Source organism: Chiloscyllium punctatum, chromosome 25, assembly GCF_047496795.1.
Source record: "Chiloscyllium punctatum isolate Juve2018m chromosome 25, sChiPun1.3, whole genome shotgun sequence".
Classification (NCBI taxonomy): Eukaryota; Metazoa; Chordata; class Chondrichthyes; order Orectolobiformes; family Hemiscylliidae; genus Chiloscyllium; species Chiloscyllium punctatum.
In genome coordinates this window covers 61298903-61324694 of record NC_092763.1, presented here as the reverse complement: position 1 = coordinate 61324694, position 25792 = coordinate 61298903, and the positions used below count along the sequence as shown (strand labels likewise).

At 40.1% G+C, this 25792-nt stretch overlaps 1 protein-coding gene across 8 annotated transcripts in view; it reads left to right on the top strand.

Moving 5' to 3' along the window:
* LOC140495989 (serine/threonine-protein kinase PAK 3) overlaps positions 1 to 25792 on the top strand; it is a 251309-nt gene that overhangs the window by 169791 nt on the left and 55726 nt on the right. For 4 of the 8 annotated variants that reach the window (XM_072595377.1, XM_072595380.1, XM_072595378.1 and 1 more), the window contains 6 exons: positions 2158 to 2214; positions 3905 to 3961; positions 6995 to 7032; positions 14088 to 14213; positions 21666 to 21849; positions 22142 to 22205. In XM_072595377.1, coding sequence (XP_072451478.1) covers positions 2158 to 2214; positions 3905 to 3961; positions 6995 to 7032; positions 14088 to 14213; positions 21666 to 21849; positions 22142 to 22205 — 526 coding nt within the window. The remainder of the gene's footprint in view (positions 1 to 2157; positions 2215 to 3904; positions 3962 to 6994; positions 7033 to 14087; positions 14214 to 21665; positions 21850 to 22141; positions 22206 to 25792) is intronic. The other 4 variants (XM_072595381.1, XM_072595383.1, XM_072595382.1 and 1 more) reach the window with 4 other exon arrangements.

Here is a 25792-nt window from a genome sequence, read left to right as displayed (position 1 = left end):
CTGAATTGTTTATTTAAGATTATTCCATTTTCCATTGTAGTGCAATTTTTCTGTCATGTTGCTAGTCTGCTAAATATAGTTGTTGTGTAAGGGTAGTTTGAAGCTGTTAGTTGAATATTTTTATACATGTAATAGGCTGCAGAATTATTCCAGAATATTATGGGCTTTTCTCGAAGAAGGTACAAGTTAATGTTAAACAATCTGATATCTGCATATGTTAAGATTTTACATTGTTACGAATATAAGTATGTATTAGTCAGTTTCCCGGGATTGAAGGCCAGGGGCGCTTTTTAACTTGAGCGGGGTTAGAAAATGGAACAGTAATGGGTCCCATGGGAGGATGAAGCAGAGAGGACCAGGGTGACTGTGAATGAATGGAAAGAAGTGTAATGAGACTTTAGAAAATGATGCAATGCAGAAGGTGAGAGGAGCATAAAAGATAAAGGGATAAAAGGAGGCAATGGGAACTTGAGTGAGGGACAGTGAAGAAGGGATGAGATAGGTTGGAAGAGGAGATTAAAGTGAGAGAAGAAGGGAATGGGTAGGATTGAGTCAATAGGAGAGGAAAGGAGGGAGCAGCAGATTGAGGGGGGCAAAGAGAGAGAAGTGGAAGGTGACAGAATGGTAAGTGTTGAGTGGATGATGCGAGGGCAATAGAGAGAAAGCCAGATGGGTTGGTCTGACGGGAGAAGTGTATGCAGTGGGGCAGGTGTTGGTAGTCAAGTGAAGTTCCATAGAATCATGGAATCCTTATGGTGTGGAAGCAGGCCATTCAGCCCATTGAGTCCACACCAATCCTCTGAAGAGCATTCCTCCCAGACCCTAACTGCTACCCTATCCTTGAAAGCCTGCATTTTTCCATGGTTAGTCCACCTAGCCTGCAGATCCCTGGAAACTACGCGAAACTTAGCATGGTCAGTCCACCTAACCCGCACACCTTTGGATTGTGGGAGGAAACCGGATCACCCAGAGGAAACCTATGCAGACATGGGGGGAATGTGCAAACTCCACACGGTCACTGAGTCACTGTGCCGACCAAAGTTTGGTGCTTGTTTTTCATTGATAGGAGCATAAAGAACGCCTCTTCATAATTTAGTTCTTATTTGAGTGAAGTGTATGGATACATTTTGGCTTAGTCTTTTGGTTGGAGCACTCTTTTACTTTAAAGATTTATGATTCCTCCAAGTGATACACATGTGGGTTATGATGGGGAATTTGCTCACAAAAGGATCATTTCCCAAAGTTTCAGTACATTAACAGGGGCGAGCCTTTCTGAGACTTTGCCAGTTTTGTTTAACCATAGCCATAATTGAGAACCATTTCACATAACATTATGCTCACAGATTCACTATCTCCCCAATTGTTGCTATCACGCACTATTTTTAAGATCTCATTGAAGTGAATATGTTTCATTTTAAGCATGGAGTTTCTATCATATTGGGGGAATGTCTAGTGCTGTAGAGGTAGTACATTGTAGTGACATTAAGTGATAAAGAATAGTAGTATTGTTTTCTTAGTGAAGTTTTGACCTTGTCTGACTGAGGATTTAAATAATAATGGAATTGAAGATTAGATTCATTTTACACTGTGGGGGGAGAGATTTCCTCTGCACGTTGACTGCAACAAAATGATAATATCTATGAACAAATGCACAATTTTGTTTGACCTCACACACACACCAAAGATCTCATAGCCCATGCCCAATATGGAGTTCATACTTTCCCAGATCATGTTTGCATATAGAGTAGACCTTATTCAATCTATATTTCATTCAGTCTCAAAAAACGTTTCCAAACCTTGACCTAGATTAGTGTAATGTCTCAATTTCCAAACAAACCAACCTTGGCCAAAAAAGAGCAGTTCTGTTCTCCTCAGCCTAGACCCATTATGAGTGTATTTTATTAAACACCCTTACAGGTGGAAGAATGAGGGGACTTTCATCTTCTGGCTGATCTGTATCAGGTGTACAGACTCACTATTTTCTAATGATGTTTGCAAATGTCAGTGAGGTAGATATGAGCATAAAGCAATATTCCACTACTTTATACTTGCAATTACAGTTTTGCTAAAGTTAGTGAAGAATATAAATTCAGCCATTGTATTATTCCATAATTGTTATTGTTGTTTCTTTCTCTATCTTTTTGCTGCGATGGTGAGATATACATACTGCTCCCAGGCTTCCCTCTGTGCCACTCTTGTACCAACCAGTAAGAGGTATTTTAAGAGTGCTACAATGACTTCACTTCACTGCTTGTTTCTCTGCTAACAATCCCCCCCCCCCTTTTCCCTTTTTGAGGTTCCACTTTGCAGAAGAAAATTGAGGGATTCAGAGAAGTAGGAAAAATGCACTTGCACCCCCACCCCCTTACAAGATTAGTCATATCACATGTTGGTGCTCCACTGCTATACCACTTGACATGAAGAATTTGTGTTATCAAAGGCCTGCAACTTACTTCTGCATTTCCTGAACGCAGAGATCCTTGGAATAATTTTGGCTTTGGCTGGTAATGGGACTTGCTGGATCAGCCACCCATTACGTAGCTCTCCTGATTTTCTTTTCATTTCCACTGGCTTCAGTAAAATCAGGAGAGACGCTTAACAGACATCTGATTTTTATATTGGCCAAAGTCTTAACGACTCCCCTCCCTTTCTAAGTGGCACCTGAGGCCATCATTGTGCATTTGTACCTGCTGTGAAGGCATTGTTATTTCATCAGCTTGCAGACCCCCTCCTTATTACACTTATGCGCTTTCATTTTCTCATAGTTGACTGCAAAGTGGTCTGTCTGCATGTCAGAGTGACATGACAGGGAGGAAAACCTAAGTCAAGAAATAATGCACTGCATTTTACTTGGGTTTTCTGCAATGAATATAAATATATGGTGGGGCCATGATGTCCAGAAGCAATGTATGGACCTAGAACTGTCAGACAAATTCAGGGTGATAGTCATAACTTGGAAGTAAGTTGCATATAGCAATGTAATTGCATTTCATCATAAACAAGGAGTAAAAATAGGTCAAAGTATAGTCATTACTACTTGAGTATACAACTTTAAAGCTTTTAAATGGGTTAATATTTTGAAAAAGCACATTAAACATTTTACATGAGTACATATATTAAAAATGATACATTTTGAGAAATATCAAACCCAAACACGTGAATTTGGTCAGATAGCACAGTAAGATTTAATTGCAATCTGAATTTCCTTGTCTTTTATTCTTGATTTTTTTTAAATGGAGAAAGATTGATATTTGACTTTTTTTTTGTTGAAAAGCTATGTTTGGGGAGCTACGACATAGAGTTGCAATAGCTTCGAGGTTGGATTTGTTGTATTATATGACACAGATAGCATTTGGAATGTATTAATTTAAATGCTAGGTTATCAAAAAAATAAATGGGTTCCTTAAGTTGAAGTGTTTTCAATGCCAGACATCAGTAATAGTTTTAATTTGAAACCATTTAAAGTCATGAAAGGGCGAATCCCTTAGAGCCAAAGGAAACATTTTACATTTTCACTGTAATGATACCAGTTATAAAGAATATTGCAGCAGTTTTGATGTGATTTATATCTTTCTGTTATTTGCTTACAAAGCAAGACCATCACTAAATATATCTCTAAGTTATTACTAATTTAAGCCAAAACTGCAGTGGATTGTAATTGCATTCAAATCACAATTTACCATGAAGTAAAAATTTTATTGGTAACTCTGAGACCAAAGTCAAATTCCTGACCTTTCCCAGCTCCCCCACTCCCTCAAAGTATTTCTTTCAGTCATTTTATGTCTTTATTGAAATAAGTAATCCGTACAAGATTGATATAAAGTTTATATACTTTGTATGAGACTTTCTGTAACTTCTTATTCCAATCACATTTCATTTAAAAGTTGTTTGAATTTTATTGCAGCAGTCTATTCACTGATGGTACCCCTTCTAAAGCAGTACAAGTGCACAGAGATAACTGGTTGGTTGCTTGATTTTTGAATGTATGACATTGACTTGAAAATATCCAGTAGATAGTTGGGAAGTAGGTTACAATGGTAATTTTTAAAAAGGCAGAAGGGAATCCCTAGGGATGAGTGCCAAATTGACAGTCCTGATGCAGACTGATCCAATCATGACCCATGCAAGCCAATTTGAAGAATTAAAGTTTGGATTCAGATTTTTTTTGAAAAAAAATCTCTGGTCATATCCATAGAGGAAAAACAATCTCCGTGCATATGTGGCATCAGATTTTGCAACCTGCCAGAAAGTTCTATGCGTAAATGATCTGTATTGGATCTGCACGGTCTATGTATGTTTTGCATCCTGCTAACATTTTGTTCATGGCATGCCGAATTTATAAAGGTCAATGTGTATACAAAATGTTTCTAACTTGGTGGTGCGTTGGATAGGGATGCTTCTAATCCATTATGGCTGCAGGTAGAGGGTGGGTGCATGTGCATGTGTTCCAGGGGAGGACAATGAGCATAGAATTCCCTTGCAGTGTGGGGGAAGGGCCATATCCATCGGATTCCCTTGCAGTCTTTGAGGTGCAAGCTGTGTGGATTAGATTGTTGGACTCCATTGCAGTCATTGGAGGGAATGTTAGTTCCTGGGTAGCCACAACCTTAATGATACTTTTTTCTGTGAGCACCTAGTATATTATTGATGCCTCCTTGCCCATGTGTTTCCATAGTTTAAATGTGGGGTTTAGATTTCTTTGATGTGAATGTAAAGTCAAGATGCATTTGAATAATCATTGGGAGGAGTCCCAATAATGTTTAAACCACAAGTTTGAACTATTTCTCAATTTTCGGGGAGCTGAACCAGCTAAGAGATCAAATATGGTACCTCCAATATGCAATGGAAGCCTGTATGTTGCTTACTGCCCACCGTGGACTTAATAATATGCAATAAGCTTCCCTTGCAGGAAACTTCAAAGGTATCATGAGATTGTTTTAAAAATCAGAGATGTGCATTTCAGTGCGACAATTAACCAACAAAGTTGTTCCTTTTTCATCTTCATTTTAGGTGACAATTAAACAATTACCTATCATATGAAAAAATATTCTATGGGTGGTGGAATGAGTGTCAGATTTCTGGCTGTTTAGCACAACTGCACTTGATTGATCCTTCACTTGATTAATGGCAGATGAATGACAATGGTTAATGTGCTAGTTACCTGGCAGCATGCTTCGTGCTGGGTGTTCCTGGACAGTCTGTCCAATCTCTCATTAGTTGCTCTTTTCGTCAGACAGTGTATCCTGGTGGTAATAACCTGATAAATATTTGTAAGGCAACTGAAGGTGATTAAAGGCCAATTTTCCAAGGAGCCACAGATTGCAAGGAACTTAATGTTATAGTAGTATGTATTGGAAAATTATATGTAGCATCCAGATGTGTCTGTTGGAGAGATTGAAAGATTTAACGCATCCTCACTATTGCATTTTTGGATTCATTTTCTATTATGCCAAGTTTGTATCCTGTGAAGCTAGATCATATTTTTGCATGAGACTACTCCATTGTTAAATACACCCTCTATGACTCAAAACAACGACACAACTTGTATTTATATAGTGCTGGAAGTGTTGTAAAATATTGCAGGGGCATTATCAAATTTGACATTGCTTCATATGAAGCACAGAACTGTAATCATGTTCAAATAAACACTTTCATTAGCATCTTAAAGCAGGCATGAGAGGTCGAGAGATTTGAGAAAGGAATTGTATAGCTTAAGCCTTAGGCAGCTGAAGACATGGGTTACTAGTGGCTCAGATAAGTAAAGCACATGATTTGATGAATTAGGTGATTTCAATTGAGAAGACTATGCAAACTTTATTATTGGTCTTAGCGTCCCTCAACTAGGGAGTGGGAAAAAATGGCACGGTTTCCTGTTTTTAATTATTTACTAGTGATCTGAGCTGGAAACAGTATGTTTGTGACTATCAAGTGAAGGAAAAGAGCTGGGACAGCGTCCACAATGGTGTGTTGTTACTTTCTGCTAAGGTTTATATGTAAAGAACAGCTGTTTGATTATGATACTGGAGGGCTGTCAAAACTTGTGGAACTGTGATCCAATATGAGCCATTGATTTAGTATGTAAGGATTTGAAACAATGAAAGGGAAAGTATCACATTAGAATTTGTGCACAGAACGTTACATCAGGATTTTCATAGTTTAGTTGGTAGTGTATTGCAGTTCACTTCTTTTTGAAATACTGCATTATTGGAATAATCAAATATCTGACTCCCCTTTGGCTTAACGTCTAATTTTTTTGCGCATTTTAAAATTCTGTTCTTGATCCTAGAATAAAATCTAAAGTACATTGTTCAGTGGAGTCAAATGAATCTGAGGCAATATTATACATGTACTTCCCTACCACCAGTCCCAATCCAAAACCATAATAGTAGTTTCAAGTTGGTTTACTTAAAATTTATACAGACATTATTTTCATTCTCAGCTTTAAAGAAAGCCTCAATCTCATCAGACAGTGTACTTGTGTAGATTAAGTTACGCCATAAAAAGAGATCTGACATGGGAATTGGTTTCTACACATTCTTTTGAGAGATTGATAGTGTTATGTCTTTCAATACATCAATATCAAAAGATTTTCAAGATTTATGAAAGTAATAAATATTGATAAGAAAAAGTTCACATCTCAGGGGATACAGATTTTAAAATGAATTAACTGTGATCAGGAAAATGATTCTCACTTTTTTAATGCTAAGAGTTCTAGAATGATTTAATTAAGGGAATCCATTAAAGGAGATTTTTCATAGGTTCAGACAGGTTGACATGTCGGACAAAGATACAATTGAGTTCAACTAAAAAGAGATGGACTTTGGGCCAAGTTACAACTTCTGAATCCAAAAAAACGTGTTCGTTTGTGTTTGTAAAAATCAAATCTACTATCAAGATATTGTATATTGTGTGTATTAAATGTGTTGTGTTTGGAAAAGTTGTTATCAAGCTTCTTGCATAAAATACATATGCTATGTATTTTTAACCTTTGCAGATAAACCAGCCGATGGATACATAGCAGCAAATGCTCTGGTGAGTATGAAAACAACAGGCTGCTTGATAGACTCAGAAATAATTCTTTCTCTCAAACACAACAAGGAAGTCTTCAGAGTAGTCACGCTGTCTATAGACCTTCTTGTGCTTTGAAACTTACAGACTTGGCTTCAATCTACATTTTTATTTTATCTTGTTCTTCCTTCTTCCTCCCTTTTTTTAGTCTCCTTAAGGCATTGATGACTTTTTTTCCCATTGCAGCTCTCTAGTAACTCACAGAACCAGTAATCTTTCATGTGTTAGATTGGACAACGAATATTGACAGAAAGTCCGAAACATTGGTGACAGATGGACTACTGGAAAGAATACCAGTACATCTCGAACAATTAAAATACACCATTCTGCCTTAATATTCCCAGGAGAAACAAGTATTGAGGTCTCTTGATGCATGTGAAAGGAGAAATGCGTTAGTGAAAAACTTCTGTAGTACGGTATTAATTACCCAGGATGATGACCGTGGGAAAAGGATATTTTTATACTGAAGCAATGGTGGCCAGAAGGGGCAGGGACAGAGATACTATCTCAATCTGGGAGTCTACAGGTCAGTTATGAAGTGAATTCACCTCTTGTGCTTGCTGCAACCCATCTTTTTGTCCCCACTCCTCACCACTTGCCTGTGGCCTGGGAACAAGTGATGTTCCTAGGCCTAGGCTGGATGTCATACTGATAATGGCCACTGACTTCCAGGTGATACTGCCATTCCATAGAGCTGACAGCTGCTAGCAAGTCTTAAGGGTGCTGAGGACAAGAGAAGGCACTCTACCAGCTAGTCAAGAGCTTGACTGGAATGAGGTCTGGCAGACATTTCCGAGAGGAGTCAATTGCAGGGCTCCACCCGCTCTTTCATCAGTGGATGTGATCCCTGTCACCTCCATAATATTCACATGCAACCCATCCATTACCTGGCCCAAGTGCTCAAAATTATATGGAAAATTCAAAAGACTGGAAAAGTCCTTTATTTCTAAAAGGTGATGCATTGGGGTTTCCGCAGCTACACTGGCACCACCCCCCACCTTTTTCCTCCACTACATCGATGACTGTATCGGCGCTACCTCGTGTTCCCATGAGGAGGTCGAACAGTTCATCCACTTTACTAACATCTTCCAGCCCGACCTCAAATTTGCCTGGATCATCTCAGACTCCTCCTTCCCCTTCCTAGACCTCTCCATTTCTATCTCAGGCGACCGACTCAACACGGACGTTTACTATAAACCGACCGACTCCCACAGCTACCTAGATTACACCTCCTCCCACCCTGTCCCCTGTAAAAACGCCATCCCATATTCCCAATTCCTTCGCCTCTGCTGCATCTGCTCCCAGGAGGACCAATTCCAATACCGAACAACCCAGATGGCCTCCTTCTTCAAAGACCGCAATTTCCCCTCAGACGTGGTTGATGATGCTCTCCACCGCATCTCTTCCACTTCCCACTCCTCCGCCCTTGAACACCGCCCCTCCAATCACCACCAGGACAGAACCCCACTGGTCCTCACCTACCACCCCACCAACCTCCAGATACATCGTATCATTCTTTGTCATTTCCGCCACCTCCAAACAGACCCCACTACCAAGGATCTATTTCCCTCCCCTCCCCTATCAGCATTCCGGAAAGACCACTACCTCCGCGACTCCCTCGTCAGGTCCACACCCCCCACCAACCCAACCTCCACTCCAGGTACCTTCCCCTGCAACCGCAAGAAATGCAAAACTTGCGCCCACACCTCCCCCCTCACTTCCCTCCAAGGCCCCAAGGGATCCTTCCATATCCATCACAAATTCACCTGCACCTCCACACACATCATTTACTGCATCCGCTGCACCCGATGTGGCCTCCTCTGCATTGGTGAGACAGGCCGCCTACTTGTGGAACATTTCAGAGAACACCTCTGGGACACCCGCACCAACCAACCCAACTGAACACTTGTTGGGCTGAACACTTTAACTCCCCCTCCCACTCCGCCAAGGGCATGCAGGTCCTTGGCCTCCTCCATCGCCAGACCATGACCATCGCCTGAAGGAAGAGCACCTCATCCTCCACCTAGGAACCGTCCAACCACAAGATATGAATGCAGATTTCTCCAGCTTCCTCATTTCCTCTTCTTCCCCCCCCACCTTATCTCAGTCCCAACCCTCGGACTCAGCACCACCTTCTTGACCTGCAATCTTCTTCCCGACCTCTCCGCCCCCACCCCCTCTCCGGCCTATCACCCTCACCTTAACCTCCTCCCACCTATCGCATTCCCAACGCCCCTCCCTCAAGTCCCTCCTCCCTACCTTTTATCTTAGCCTGCTTGGCACACCCTCCTCATTCCTAAAGAAGGGCTTATGCCCGAAACATCGATTCTCCTACTCCTTGGATTCTGCCTGACCTACTGCGCTTTTACAGCAACACATTTTTCAGGTTTTGAGGAAAGGCAACTTTATTTTTTCCTAATTGAATGTAGAACCTATAAATGCAAGTAGAAACCTTGTTAGTTGTGTTGTGATAAGCACCAGGGGATCATTTAAGTGAGCGTTTTAATTTATAAAGTGCAGCAACTTCTGTAGTGTGCCTTCTTTTTAACTCTAAACTCAGGTGCTACTCAGTTCTATTCTTCCCTTCATTTTCTCCTGGCTTTTGTGTCTTCAGGTTTTCTTCATAAAAGTTTGGAAAAGAGAAGGTTGAAGATAGATTTAATAGAAATGTTCAATGTTATGAGGTGTCATACTGTCACTTGAGACAGTAGATAGAGAGAAACTGGCCCCATTGGTGGAAAGACGGAGAAGCACAAGGCACAGATTTTAAGAAAGTTGACAAAAGAAGCAATAGTGACAAGAGAAAAGTCTTTATCCTAAAGTGAGTAGTTAACAATCTGGAATGGATTGCCTGACAGTATGGAGGAGGAAGGAGGGTGGTCAACTGAAGCTTTGAAAAGGGAATTTGATCCTTACCTGAAAAGTAAAAAATTGTGGGCTTTGGTCAGAAGGTGGTGTCTCGGCATTAGTTAAATTGCTCTTTCAGGTGGTCAATGCTGACCCTGCTGATTGACCTGTTGAGTTGGAACTGTTTTGTGAACCTTTCCTATAATTCTTGTCATGGATTCTTCTTAAGTTTGGGTGTTGCACAGGTGTGCTAAGTGCTGGTCATAGACTTTTTGATAAATACTTCCACATTTAATCTTCAAGAAATAGCAAAATGTCTAAAGAATTTAGTTGATATTTGAAACTTCACAAAATTCATACACAGTACATTAGCCACATACTACGGATGCTAGAAAGTTGAAATAAATGTAGAAACTGATTGAAATACTTAGTAGGTCAGCAGCATGTATGGAGAGAGTAGTAGTTGACATTCTAGGTTGGTGACCATTCCTGAGAATGCAGAATACCCATAAAGCTGGGTATTTATCTTGCAGTCCTGGCCTTCCAAGATTGGCCTGGAGTTTACAATGAAGAGAATTAACTCTGGAGCCTTATTTGGTGGTTGCTGAATTGTCTCTTATTCGTGAAACGTGACCATGTGGAATCACTCGACCACTCTGTGTTAATTTTTCTAATGCTTCTCGTTTTTAATTGTGACATTAGTGACGAGAATCAGGTCTGACAGTTGAGCCATTTCCACTTTAGACCTGCAAGGAACTTTCACTTTAAAAAAAAACGGTGGGTGGAGGATTGTAGGAAAAATAAAATAGTGAAGATTGTCAGTGGTCCATACTTGACATATCGAAGGCCATTCGCCACTAAAGCAACTTTATTCATTTTCCTCCCTTGTGGTCAAATTAACTTTATTCAGAAGTCATCAAATATATTGTCATGTTAAACAATATATTCCAGTGGAAAATGGGTTACAGTTCAGGCCATGTGCAGGTACATTACTCATTCAATACCATATTCCTTGAATAAGCTAATAGTATTTAAATTTTTAAAGGTAATTATTCATTGCAGTAAATCTTAAAAGACTACAAAATCTTTTGAACTCAAATTTCTGTTTTTTTTTGTTTCTCCAAGGATATATGGTAGTCACAAAATCCGTTTTTAAAAAAAATGCATTTACATAATGATTCAAAATAGGCACAATATGAAGTTTCCGACATTTTAATTGCTTTCAGCACTATTTAGTGCACTGAGATGTCTCAGTACAAGTTCAACAAGAGGATACATCTGCAATATATATCTACAAATTAAATGTACATTTACATATCAAAGGCATTCTGCATACAGTTCAAGGAATTTTACGCAGCAGCAACCACTCTGCATATTGTAGTAGGAAGGCCTTAGACTCTGGCATTTTTCCTTTACATCCATCATCCCATAATGCTGGACCTAGGAATAAACAATCGATAAATCTGTTGTGCTGAAAAATACCAATGTGTATGGGCAGTTGAAAGAGTGTCTGTCTGTGTGTCTTTTCTTGAGTTGATGGACTTCCAGCAGCAGTTAATTATTCTATGAATCCATCCCTGGGAACAGTACATGGTGTATAGAGTCCTGTGAAATGGGGCTGTTGGAAGGGATCTCAACAAAACCACTTAATTGTTCTTCTGATCCATTTTGTGAAGGCACAGTCCAGGAGTTGGATGACCATTTTCTTTCCCCCCACTGTAGGCACTATAAGGACAGTGTGCATTGGCACTGAGATTCAAGGTATACATGAAGAAACTGGAAAGATGGGCATTTTCCATCACCAACCAAGCTGCATCTTGGTGATTGTATGAATGGTCTAGTAATGAGGTGTTCTCCTCAAGTGACCTGACAGTTTGCTACAAACATTATGACAGGACTTCTCATCTCTTTTTATCCTTTAAGGCCTTTAGGATATATGTGCATGACAGTCTTAGGATCAATGGTTTTATAGTTTGCATAAACCTGTCCAAGATGGACAAAAATGGTTGCACATGGCTCAGCAAAATAGAGTAGATCCCAAGTACTGTCATAATCTGGGCAAGTAAGACAGAAAAGTAGCCACTCGCTTTCCCTGTCTGATGTGATGCTGGCATCATCTTCTTAAACGCCAACGGCTACATAATGTGGCAAGCAATTAAACTTGCAGGCAAACAAGACATTAAGCATATTTCAAGAGTGTAATGTCCTGATAAGACATAAGGAAAACAGAATTGAATGCATTCTGTCATGCAAGAGAACAGAAACCAATCAAATAAAAATCTAATGTTCTCTTCAGGAATGTGGGACTATTAATGCTGGTAAGATTCTTCAACAAATGTTCCTCCACTGCCCATCCTGAGGCCAGTGTCACTGTATTTATATATCTTCGAATACAGGAAATGGACCCAGATTGAGGGATATGGAAATTCATTATGCCTAGAAATCACCTTTCTCAAATGTACGGGCTATTTCATCTGCCCTGTCATCACCCAAAGGATGCATTTAGATGTTGCCTTTTAACTTAAGAAAACATCCCATGCAACTTTACATGATCATAATTAAACAAACAACAATGACAGCAAACAATAAAGATATTTAGAGAGGTGGCTAAACGTTTTCCTTTTGCATTTAAGATTTATTAAATTTCAACTTATTTTCTTATGCTGCTTAATTCTTCATCTGAAATATCCATTAGCTGTGCTTTTGTTTGACATTATTGCCTTGAGATATTAATGTCCATCTCCTAGTAGCATATCTTTCTCCACTTTTCGTTCTTCAAAATTTTCAGGTTTTTTTTTCCCCCTCTCTTTCTGCTATCCATATCCCTTTATCTCTCCAGGAAAGAAGTAATGAATAGTTGTGAATTCACGTTATATTTCAGCTATTTTCTTAGAGAATTTTCTGCCTGAAAACATGTAACAAAGCTCTGTCTCTAAGTGAGAGTATTGATGCATTTGATACTAAAATCGAAGAGCTTAATATAAGTTTATTGATTCAGTAGATACTCCATTATTTTACAGTCTGTTATTGAAACAGTAAATTGTATATTGGCAACAAAAGCAGCTTTGTTATGTGAGGATGGAAAGCATTCAATTTGATTCCCCACCCTCCCCCACACCCCCTAAATTATATTGTCCTCTTTCTCTCTCACTAGGCATTAATGGTGTTTAACCCCCTCCTCCATCCATTTGATTTGCAAGACAGTGGTGTGGAGAGGGGATGGGGATTTTGGGTTGAGGGCTAGCAGCACAGGAAGCACTGCAAACATCTGGTAACATGCTGCTTCTTTCCAACATGGCTGCCAATTGGATAAAGCTGTGAGTGGAAGTGAGGCCTCCCTCCTTAGTTGTGGCTGAAACATTGATTTGTAGAAGGAGTGGAGAGAATAATATACAATGAGAGTTCTGCTTAAAACGGGAAATAATTAAGCTAGAAGAAACTATCTTGCCAAACTTCTGAGTGAAAGCAAAGTCTTGTGAATAACTCTTATTTCAAATACACTTTGAAGATTTCTGCCCATTTATTTTGTTGCTGTGTTTTAATTGTTGCCTGTAAGACAGACTTCTGAAGTGAGTGCTGATGAGAACAGGGAACGAGCTTGAAGTGAGAAACAATCATTACTTCTTCTGAAATCTACCCTTTTTAATATCCAATAATGAATCAGGTCTACCACTTTCAAGCAATATGTTTCATGATTTTCTTTTCCTCCATACAACTCCATCCAATCTGAAAATTTACCTGTTTTGATTGTTACTAACAGGATTGTCACTTATTTTACATGTTGGAATTTTCTCCGATTTTGTTAATGATATAAGAAAGGAATGGTTCCATGAACCTTACTCCATTGTCATGACATTGCAGCTCATATGGGAATAAGGTTCAGAATTACTAAATAAATAAGTAACTTTTTTGAAAAAGCATCTTCTCCAGATCTACTTTCTCATCAAATGTTTACAGGTGAAGATTATTTTATCCCTGAGGATAAAATTGATTTGCTCCTCATCTGCACCTTGTGTGAAATAAAGAATCAAAAAGTGGAGGTTAATATTTTGTCCTCCTGTATATCAAAAATATAGTTATTGCAGCAGGCATAAGTTGCTGTGGTTTTCATTGTAACCATTGATCTTTTCTCAAAAATGAAAAAGTAATTCTAAAAACAAAACCTGTTACAGAACACCAAGATAGCATCAGAACCACTAGTTGTACCACCCGTGTCAGAGGATGATGATGAAGATGATGACGATGATGACAACATGCCACCGCCAGTGATAGCGCCACGACCAGAACACACCAAATCGGTCAGTGGAACATGTTTCTGCCAGATATGTCAGAGATCACAAAGATTTTGGCCTCAGATATAAACACCGTTTGGATTTGGTCATTACTCTGTAGCAATTCCCATCTCATTCAGGATGCTGTCAACTTGAAATATCCAATTGTTAAAAAAATTAAAGCAACTACATGACGAGTAGATACAGGAGTTGCAAGAAAATAGTATAAATGCTGGGAAAGCATACAAGGTATTGATAAAAATGAACCTGGAATACTATGTATATAGTTGTGGTCTCCTTTGCTTAAAGAAGGAAATATTGTATTGGAATCTATTCAGAGATCTAGGCTGATTCCTGAATGAAAGCTAAAGCCATAGTGTCATCATATCAGGAAAGGTTGAAGAAAGTAACAACTATTAAAATAAGGAACAGATGGCCCGATGTAAGAAAGAGGGTTTTGCTGGAGGAAAAGAAATCCCACCACCCCCATCCCAACCCAATATAGCATTCCTGAAGTGTCCATTCCCAAAGGTGTGCAATGCAATCACTCCAGTTTGATCATCATGTTGCCCTCTCTTTCATTTAGTGGGACCTTTATGACCTGGGTGCCCATTTAAAGACTATTTCCTGCTGTGCATCAGTTTTGTAAGATGATGAACAGTTTGCAGATATACTTTCATGTTTTATGATGCGATGACTAGAACTTCCTGCAAAACCCATTTTGCTGACCAGCATAATGACTTTGAGCATTGGTATAAATTTGCATCAAAGGTTCTTTGGAGCCTTGGAGTGCAGGTTCATAGCTCCTTGAAAGTGGAGTCGCAGGTAGATAAGATAGTGAAGAAGGCATTTGGTATGTTTCCCTTTATCAGTTAGAGTATTGAGTACAGGAGTTGGGAGGTCATGTTGCAGCTGTACGGGGGATTGGTTAGGCCACTGTTGGGATATGGCGTGCAATTCTGGTCTCCTTCCTGTCGGAAAGATGTTGTGAAACTTGAAAGGGTTCAGAAAAGATTTACAAGGACATTGCTAGGGTTGGAGGTTTTGAGCTATAGGGAAAGGTTGAATAGGCTAAGGCTGTTTTCCCTAGAGCATTGGAGGCTGAGAGGTGACCTTATAGAGGTTTACAAAATTATGAGGGGCATGGATAGGATAAATAGACAACAGCTTTTCCCTGGGTTTGGGGATTCCAGAACTAGAGGGCATAGGTTTAGGGTGAGAGGGGAAAGATACAAAAGGGACCTAAGGGGCAACGTTTTCTCGCAGAGGGTGGCACATGTATGGAATGAGCTGCCAGAGGAAGCGGTGGAGGCTAGTACAATTGCAACATTTAAAAGTCATTTGGATGGGTATATGAATAGGAAGGGTTTGGAGGGATATGGGTCGGGTGCTGGCAGCTGGGACTAGATTGGGTTGGGATATCTGGTCAGCATGGATAGGTTGGACTAAAGAGTCTGTTTCCATACTGTACATCTCTATGACTCTGTGTCTATAGGAGTCTGTTACCTTTCTGTCACAGTTGCCATCTAAAACCAACGTATTAATTATTTTCATAAAATCAAATGTTGGAATCATGAGAAGAAGTTGTTTTTGCAAGACTTGCTTCCATTATGACTGCACGAGTGTGGTTTGTGCCTCATTTATTTGTATTATAACTATTTCTGAGAAATTTGTTAAAGCTTCAGTTTTTATTTCATTGCGTAATCAAATTCCAGGACGTCCTAAAGTGGTTTTGTGTACAATAACTATGAAGGCAATGAAATAATATCTGCAGCACTTTTCCAAATGTAGAATTTAGTGGGTTTCTTTTTGTGTGCTCAATGAACAACTGTTTTCCATCATAACTTGGTTTGTTGTTCCAAGATTGTTACCAATTGTGTTTATATGTTTATTTCCTAGTCTTTAAAAGTAGTGGTGGCAAGTAAACGGTGCCAATTTATGAAACTTGTGAACACCTTTGAGTTTAATGGAGAGACAGATGTAAAACATTGGGTGAGGGTAACATAGGGGTGGCAGAAACCACCCAGGACTTTTTTTTTGTGTGGTACAAAGTTCACATGAGCCTAATTTCCTGGAGCATCTGCCGTACATTAATGGCTTGCCTTGTTGATGCAGCAGTACTATGGCACTCGTTTCCAGGAAATTCCATGCTCATTAATAGTGGAGTAAATCGTGTGCCTGCCATTTCTTTAACTCCTGTAACGTTTTGTATCTAAGTCCTGAACGTGCTATTAAGTTAAGAGTTTGAAGGGCAAGGCAACCAAGAAGAAAATATAAAAGCAAATAATGATAGAGGAGGAATATAGAAAAACAAAAATCTTATATTTTTCCTCCTCCTCCATCTCTCCCAGATCTCCCTTCTTCTACTGTTCGTGTTGACATGGACGGAGTGCTAAAATTTTGTGGATTTTTACAGTCTGTTTTGTAATGTGAGCCTAGGCAGTTGTTATAGCTGGTAATCAGCAGTCAGCAGAAAGCACCAGCCTCCATCTCTGACCTTGACCAAAACTCACCACTTACCTAATGGGAATGCTGGATGATGAGAGAAATTGAAGTTCTGGTCAAGAAAAAAGAGTTATATATCAGGTGTAAATAGCTGGGATTGAGTGAATCCCTGGAAGAGTATAAGAGCTACAGGAGTATATTAGAGGGAGATCAGGAAGGCAAAAAAGGGACATGACAATGGCTTTGGCAAATAGAGTTCAGGAGAATCTAGTGAGATTCTGAAAATATATTAATGGCCCATCAGTAACGAGGGAAAGAATAGGGCCCCTTAAGGATCAATGTGGCCGTCTATTTGTGGAACCGCAGGAGATGAATGAGTTACTAAACAAATACTTTGTGTGAGATACTTGTATCAACAGCCATAAGTGTAGCACTGGAAGACTAGACTAAGTATTAATAAAGGCTGTCAGGAAAAACCAGAGAAATATATACCAGTGAGCCTTATGTCAATAGTGGGTAAGTTGTTGGAACTGATTCTGAGAGACAGGATTTACATACATTTGGAAAGGCAAGGATTGATTAGGGCTAGTTAATATGGCTTTGTGCATGAGAAATCATGTCTCACTAACTTGATCAAGATTTTTGAAGAGGTAACAAAGAAGATTGATGAAGACAGAGTGGTCGACCTGACTATTTGGACTTAAGCAAAGCATTCCACATGGTGGACTGGTTAGTAAAGTTAGATCACATGGGAGAGCTAGCCATTTGGGTACAAAATGGACTTGAATGTAGGAGAGAGAGGGTGGTGGTGGAGGGTTGCTTTTAGGACTGCAAGGCCTATGACCAGAGGTGTGTCACAAAGATCTTGCTGGGTCTACTGCTTTTCGTCATTTATGTAAATGATCTGGATGTAATATAGGAGGTGTGGTTAGTAAGTTTGCAGATGACACCAAAAACGTGGTGTAGTGGACAGTGAAGAAGATTACCTCCGAGTACTATGGGACTTTAATCAGATGGGCTGAGGAGTGGTAGATGGAGTTTAATTTAGATAAATGTGAGGTGTTGCATTTTGATAAGACAAATCAGAGAAGGACTTATACACTTGATAGTAGGGTCCTGGTGAGTCTTGCTGAACAAAGATATCTAGGGATTCAGGAGCATATTTCCTTGAAAGTGGAGTTGCAGATAGGTGGTGAAGGAGGTATTTGGCACGCTTGCCTTCATTGGTCAGAACATTGAGTATAGGAGTTGGGACATAATGTTGCAGCTGTACAGGACATAGATGAGAGGCTACTTTTAGAATATTGCATTCAATTCTGGGCTCCCTTCTATAGGAAGGATATTGTTAAACTTGCGATGTTGCAGAGAAGATTTACAAGGATGTTGCTGCGACTAGAGGGTTTGAGCTACAGGCAGAGGCTGAATAGGCTGGGACTGTTTTCACTGGAGCATCGCAGACTGAGGGGTGACATTACAGAGGTGTATACTGTCTTGAGGGACATGGATAGGGTAAATAGCAAAGGTGTTTTTCCTAGGGTGTGAGAGCATGGAGGGTGGTTTAAGATGAGAGGGGAAAGATTTTAAAAAGGTCCTGAGGAGTAACGTTTTCGTGCTGCGGGTGTTGCGTGTATAGAAAGTGCTGCTGGAAAAGGTGATGGAGGCTGGTACAATTACAACATTTAGAGTCATAGAGATGTACAGCATGGAAACAGACCCTTCGGTCCAACCCATCCATGCTCACCAGATATCCCAACCCAATCTAATCCCACCTGCCAGCACCCGGCCCATATCCCTCCAAACCGTTCCTATTTATATACCCATCCAAATGCCTTTTAAATGTTGCAATTGTAACAGCCACTACCACTTCCTCTGGCAGCTCATTCCATACACTGACCACCCTCTGCATGAAAAGGTTGCCCCTTAGGTCTCTTTTATATCTTTCCCCTCTCACCCTAAACCTATACCCTCTAGTTCTGAACTCCCCAACCCTAGGGAAAAGCTGTTGTCTATTTATCCTATCCATGCCCCTCATAGTTTTGTAAACCTCTATAAGGTCACCCCTCAGCCTCCGACGCTCCAGGGAAAACAGCCCCAGCTTATTCAACCTCTCTCTGTAGCTCAGAGCCTCCAACCCTGAAAACATCCTTGTAAATCTTTTCTGAACCCTTTCAAGTTTCACAACATCTTTTCGATTAGGAAGGAGACCAGAATTGCACGCAATATTCCAACAGTGGCCTAACCAATGTCCTGTACAGCCGCAACATGACCTCCCCACTCCTGTACTCAATACTCTGACCAATAAAGGAAAGCATACCAAACGCCTTCTTCAATATCCTATCTACCTGTGATTTTTTCAAGGAGCTATGAACCTGCACTCCGAGGTCTCTTTGTTCAGCAACACTCCCTAGGTCCTTACCATTAAGTGTATCAGTCCTGCTAAGATTTGCTTTCACAAAATGCAGCATCTCACATTTATCTGAATTAAACTTCATCTGCCACCTCTCAGCCCATTGGCCCATCTGGTTCAGATCCTGTTGTAATCTGAGATAACCCTCTTCGCTGTCCACTACACCTCCAATTTTGGTGTCATCTGCAAACTTACTAACTGTACCTCTTATGCTCGCATCCAAATCATTTATGTAAATGACAAAAAGTAGAGGGCCCAGCACCGATCCTTGTGGCACTCCACTGGTTACAGGCCTCCAGTCTGAAAAACAACCCTTCACCACCACCCCTCTGTCTTCTACCTTTGAGCCAGTTCTGTATCCAAATGGCTAGTTCTCCCTGTATTCCATGAGATCTACCCTTGCTAATCAGTGTCCCATGTGGAACCTTGTCGAATGCCTTACTGAAGTCCATATAGATCACATCTACTGCTCTGCCCTCATCAATCTTCTTTGTTACTTCTTCAAAAAACTCAATCAAGTTTGTGAGACATGATTTCCCAAGCACAAAGCCATGTTGACTATCCCGAATCAGTTCTTGCCTTTCGAAATACATGTACATCCTGCCCCTCAGGATTCCCTCCAACAACTTGCCCACCACCGAGGTCAGGCTCACCGGTCTATAGTTCCCTGGCTTGTCTTTACCACCCTTCTTAAACAGTGGCACCACATTTGCCAAACCTCCAGTCTTCCAGCACCTCACCTGTGACTAAAGGGGATCTGGATGGACCTATGAATAGGAAGAGTTTGGAGGAATATGGGTCAACTGCTGGCAATTGGGATGAAATCAGATTGGGATGTCTGGTCACCGTGGACGAGTTGGACCAAAGTGCCAATGAGATGCTGGCAGCTTCTGATGTCGTAATTATTCCAAGGGAGCAGTGACAGCTAGCAGCAGTAGATTAAAACTTCCTTTTTAATAAGGTTGACGATTGTCCGTTGTGGAATTTGTGAGGCATTAGGAGAAGACATCTTAGCTTAGAGTTACTCTGCAGCTGGGCATTCTCTGATGGGCCAACCACATTCTCTCCCAACAATCAGCATGCACAGAGAAACCTGCTTGGTGCTGGCCTCTTGTGGCACTGAGGGAGTGCAACACATGTTCACACTAACACCTAGGTTGGCAGATCCTCTTATGTGGAGAGATTTGAGGAACTGGATTTGTATACTCTAGAAACTCACAGGAAGAAAGGAAATCTAATTGAAACTTATGAAAGTATTGCAGTGTGTGACAAAGTGGCTATCGTTGGAATGTTTTCCCTCACTGTGAGTTCAGTATTTGTCTCAGAATAAGGGACTGGTCATTTAAGGCAGTGATGAGAATTTCTTCAGTGAAAGGGCTGAGAATCTTTGGATTTCTCTTCTCCAACAGGCTGCTGAAGCTCAATCAATCAAGGCCAAGATTTCCGGAAATGAAAGTCATCAAGGAATATGGGGGTAGCACGTGAAAATAGGTAAAATGAGAGACTAGATAGACTAGGCCCGTTTTCCTTACAGGGAGACAGTGAGGACTGCAGATGCTGGAGATCAGAGTTGAGAGTGTGTTGCTGGAAAAGCACAGCAGGTCAGGCAGCATCGTAGGAGCAGGAAAATTGATGTTTCCGGCCGGAGCCCTTCATCAGGAATGGAGGGTTGATGAAGGGCTCTGGCCTGAAATGTCGATTTTCCTGCTCCTCGGATGCTGCCTAACCTGCTGTGCTTTTCCAGCAACACACTCTCAACTCTGATCTCCAGCATCTGCAGTCCTCACTGTCTCCCTGTAAGGAAAACGGGCCTAGTCTATCTAGTCTCTCATTTTACCTATTTTCACGTGCTACCCCCATATTCCTTGATGACTTTCATTTCCGGAAATCTTGGCCTTGATTGAGCTTCAGCAGCCTGTTGGAGAAGAGAAATCCAAAGATTCTCAGTCCTTTCACTGAAGAAAGTCTCATCACTGCCTTAAATGACCAGTCTCTTATTCTGAGACAAATACTTTTCCAGTAACACACACACAACCCATTTTCCTTAGAGCAGAGAAGCCTAGTGAGGGATTTGATTGAGGTGTACAAAGTTCTGAGGGGCAGAGACAAGGGAGAAACATTTCCTCTTGGTAGAGGAGTCAGTAACAAGCGGTTTTAAGGTAAGGAGCAGGAAGTTTAGTGAAGATCTGAGGAAAAGTTTTTCACTTGGTTGTGGGCATATGGAACACACTTACCAAAAGGGTAGTAGGGACAGTAATGCTAAAAACATTTCAAAAATATTTGGATGAAATGTCATAGCTTATAGGTATATGGGCCAAGTGCTGGAAAATGGGATTAGAATAGATGGATGTTTGATCACTGGTGCAGACACAATAATTTGAAGGACCTTTCTCCATGCTGTAAAATCTGATTCTGACCTCTAGGTGGATGATAAGCCATGAATGAGTGACAGGAAAGGCTTGTCAGGCTGAATGGTCCACTCCTGCTCTTGTGTTCCTACGCAATGGAATTAGAAACACCTTGATTTGTGCAGTTCAGGTCTAAATTGACTGAGCATTCAGGGAAGAATTTACAGATCTGCAATGAGTTAATTGTGATGAGATAGTGATTGTAATTCTGTTTTGCAGATTTTTACCCGCTCAGTGATTGAGCCCATTGTGCCAGTGGCTCCTGTTAAAGATGTGACAACCTCTCCAGTCACAACACCACCTGAAAACATCACCACCAGTCTGAATAGCCAGCTTTGCAGAAATACGGACAAGCAAAGGAAGAAATCCAAGATGACAGATGAAGAGATTCTTGAAAAATTAAGTATGTATTTAAACCTCTTTCATTCTCACTGCAGACCAGATCATGATATGAATCCCTTTTTAAAAACTTATTTGCGCAATTAGCAGAACAGTATTATATTCATGTTTTCAGTGTATAGAAAGACTGAGTGGAGAGATTTATATCAAAGGAAGCAGTGCATGTGGTGAATCTGCCTTTCTAACATGCCACCATTTTATTTTTAAAGAGTTGTCTTCACAAAAATGTTGTTTTTGCAATGTCTTTTGTGTGACAGTTGTAATATCTTGACACTTAATATGAACTTTTGTCCTAGGAAGCATAGTGAGCGTGGGTGATCCCAAAAAGAAGTACACGAGATTTGAAAAGATTGGGCAGGGGTAGGTAAAAGACTTCTTTTTGTTAACTGAAAAAAAATGGCCACTGTAATATGGAGTTGTGTTTATAAAACATTTAGAAATGTGGAAATGTGGCATCAGTAGTTATGATTCTCAAAGAAGTCACTCGACTTTCCTCTCTGAAATCATGGATATGATTTTTGTCTATGTTTTGATCCTTTAAAGGCTGTTTACTGATAAATGTTTAACAGTTTAACTGGAGACACAAGAATTTGAACAATAAACAGCAGTTCAGCTCTGAGCCATTCTTTGTATCACACTGTAATTGGTGTGAATGAGATGAGTTGGACCTGCCTTCCTAAATATCTGTCTTCATCGATATCCTATTTGCTTCTCCAGAGATTGTGATGCTGATTGTTTGTTTATTCTCCTCATCCCCAATTCCCTTCACCACAATGACCTGCTTTGATTGGTGCTGCATTTGACACCATACCACAAAACAAAGAAAGAAGTGTAAGAACAGTGTGTGGAGCTGGAATTTTGTTACTGAGGGTATTGCCAATGAATGGGGCAATGCTCTCAGACTGTGTCATGCAAAAATGTTGCCATATGTTCAGGTTACCTGATTTATTTGCATCGGTTAGACCCAGGGAAGCTGTTGGTAACTAATGGACATGAAGAACATGCTTACAAAGGTGAAGCCATTCAGAAGTCTAAGCTTGATCTACTTAACACCCACAGATATTCTATAAACATCGTGAATATTCCAAAAGACTGGTTTAATTAGATAAAAGCAAATTACTGCAGATGCTGGAATCTGAAACCAAAAGAGAAAATGCTGGAAAATCTCAGCAGGTCTGGCAGCATCTGTAAGGAGAGAAAAGAGCTGACATTTTGAATCTAATTGACCCTTTGGCAAAGGGTCAGTTAGACTCGAAACGTCAGCTCTTTTCTCTCCTTACAGATGCTGCCAGACCTGCTGAGATTTTCCAGCATTTTCTCTTTTGGTTTAATTAGATTGTACTCCATGTCAGCCCTGGCGGTTCTGCAGGTTTCTTTACAAATTGCAAAGAGTCTAATGAATAACCAAAAACTAGGAGTGGTTTGTGATGGATGAATGAAAGTCCAGAGCAAAATTCAGTATTTTTTTGAGAAAGGAACAGATTTCATTTATGCATAACCTCAAATTTGAGAGATTTAGATTTTTGTTATTTGGCAATGAAAGCAAGAATAGGTGATACACTATAATACTCCTTTATAATTTATCACTTCAAAAAATTATTTGAAATATCAACAAAGAGTATGTTTTAGTTGCAAATAAAATGTTCAGTAATTAATAAATGTGAATACTTTTGCATATTAAAAAAAAACTTGACTTGGTTTCATTCAGTCTCTAATAAGATTTATTTAATTTCTTGCATAGTTTCCCTTCATCTCAGATGTAGTCACAGCTCAGATCTGATGGGTTAAAGCTTCATTTTGACTACTGACTGTACAGCTTTCGTCGGAAATGAATGTGAAGCATATCTGCCTGGTTCTTAACAGCATAGGTTTGTGGCCTATAGCTATCCCTAATTCTGGAATAAGTGGCCCATAACACTTCATGTGGGAAAAGCTAAATTGTCACACTGATTTAAATTGAAGCATACTATTAAGGAGTAGAGAGAACTATATCCTACATCTCACTGAATGGTAGTGTTCCACTTACTTTGAACACTGGTTCTATTATATAATATAATGGTTTCCTTGTAGGTACAGTTCAATATATCATTTGCCTGTCACCACGTTCTGATAGCTGCTTGCGTTTTGAAAGATACTTTCATATCAACCTGAACACAATATAAGAGGTGATCCTTCAATCGGCTTGATTTTCTATGGTGGAACAATTCATTCATGGTATTGCTGAAGTAGTCATTTGTGATGCCACATATCGGTTCACAGATTAGATTTGAGCTACAGTTTTAAATGCTAGAACAAAGATATAGAGAAGGATAGAAAAGCATCAGTAAATGTAAATAAATATCAGTTGGTTAATAAATTTTGTATCTTATTTTTGGCCTACCCAAGAACAAATTAACAAATCCATACTCACGCCCTTAATTAGTTCATGTTTGCCTAAGTGACTGCTGATGTTTTCCCAAAATTATCATTGCTTCCCCATTACTAAGGTTAAATTGATTGGCCTGCAGCTGCTGGCTTTATCTTTTCTTTTCAAAAGAAATGTAACATTTGCAATTTCCCCTAGCCCTCCGGCACCATCCCTTGAATGTTGCTCAAGCTTCACTGATTTAACTGGAGGATAGCTATATATGCTAATTTTGTAATTTCCCTTTGATATGATTTCTAAAAACTTCAATTATAGGTTTAAAATTTAGTCAAGAGATTAAGTTACCTCATGATTTCCTGCATAGCAGGAACAACTGATTGTTATTTCATTTCCCCTTGACCATAGAGGATATTGAAACAGTTGTCCTTAATATTTTATTTTAATAATCACAGCTTGAATTTTACTGCTTGGTGTTTAATTATCTACCTGTGGTCCTGTGCAGGTATTTTCCCCCTTTTTTAAGCCTACTAATCTGCATGTTTGCTCTGCTTGAGTGTATGTAATTATCTGTAGACTGACAAATTTCAAGATGAAGTATTTTGTACAAAAACCTAGCCTGCTGAGTTCAATTGAATTGTGCCTGAAGTCAATACTGAGCTTTACATGTGTCAAAAGCTCATCGATAATTGATTCTTCCCACATGACTTTGTGCTCGACACAGCAACAGATTAGAATTTTACCGGGACATTTCTAGGATTGGTCATAGAGTTATCGAGATGTACAGCACAGAATCAGACCCTTCAGTTCAACTCATCCATGCCGACCAGATATCCCAACCCAACCTTGTCCCACCTGCCAGCATCCAGCCCAAATCCCTCTAAGCCCTTGCTATTTGTATACCCATATGCCTTTTAACTGTTGCACTTATACTAGCCTCCACCACTTCCTCTAGCAACCCATTCCATGCACGCACCACCCTCTGCGTGAAAAAGTTGCCCCTTAGGTCTCTCTTATCTTTTCCCTCTCACCCTAAACCTATGCCCTCTAGTTCTGTACTCCCCCATCGCAGGGAAAAGACCTTTTCTATTTATCCTATCAATGCCTCTCATGATTTTATAAATCTCTATAAGGTCATCCCTCAGCCTCCGACGCTACAGGGAAACAGCCCTAGCCTGTTCAGCCTCTCCCTATAGCTCAAAACCTTCAACCCTGGCAACATCCTTGTGAATCTTTTCTGAACCCTTTCAAGTTTCACAACATCCTTCTGATAGGAGGGAAACCAGAATTACACACAATATTTCAAAAGTGGCCTAACAATATGGTCATCGGGAAGAAAGGGAAAATAGACCTTAAATAACTCCCACAGAAGCTTGTATTATGTCACCAAGTTACCATTTATTTACACGTTAAGAGTCCTTGACACTGATCCAGCTCCCTCAGAGCCAGCTCTGAGTCAGCGGACACTTCTGATGTTATTTGTCAGTCAGGGCTCTCTGGTTGGTTTGGTCCAATCAGGGAACTCATTCTATGAGGTATACCTGGTTGACCTCGTTACAATCTCTACAAAACCAATCTTCTTGCG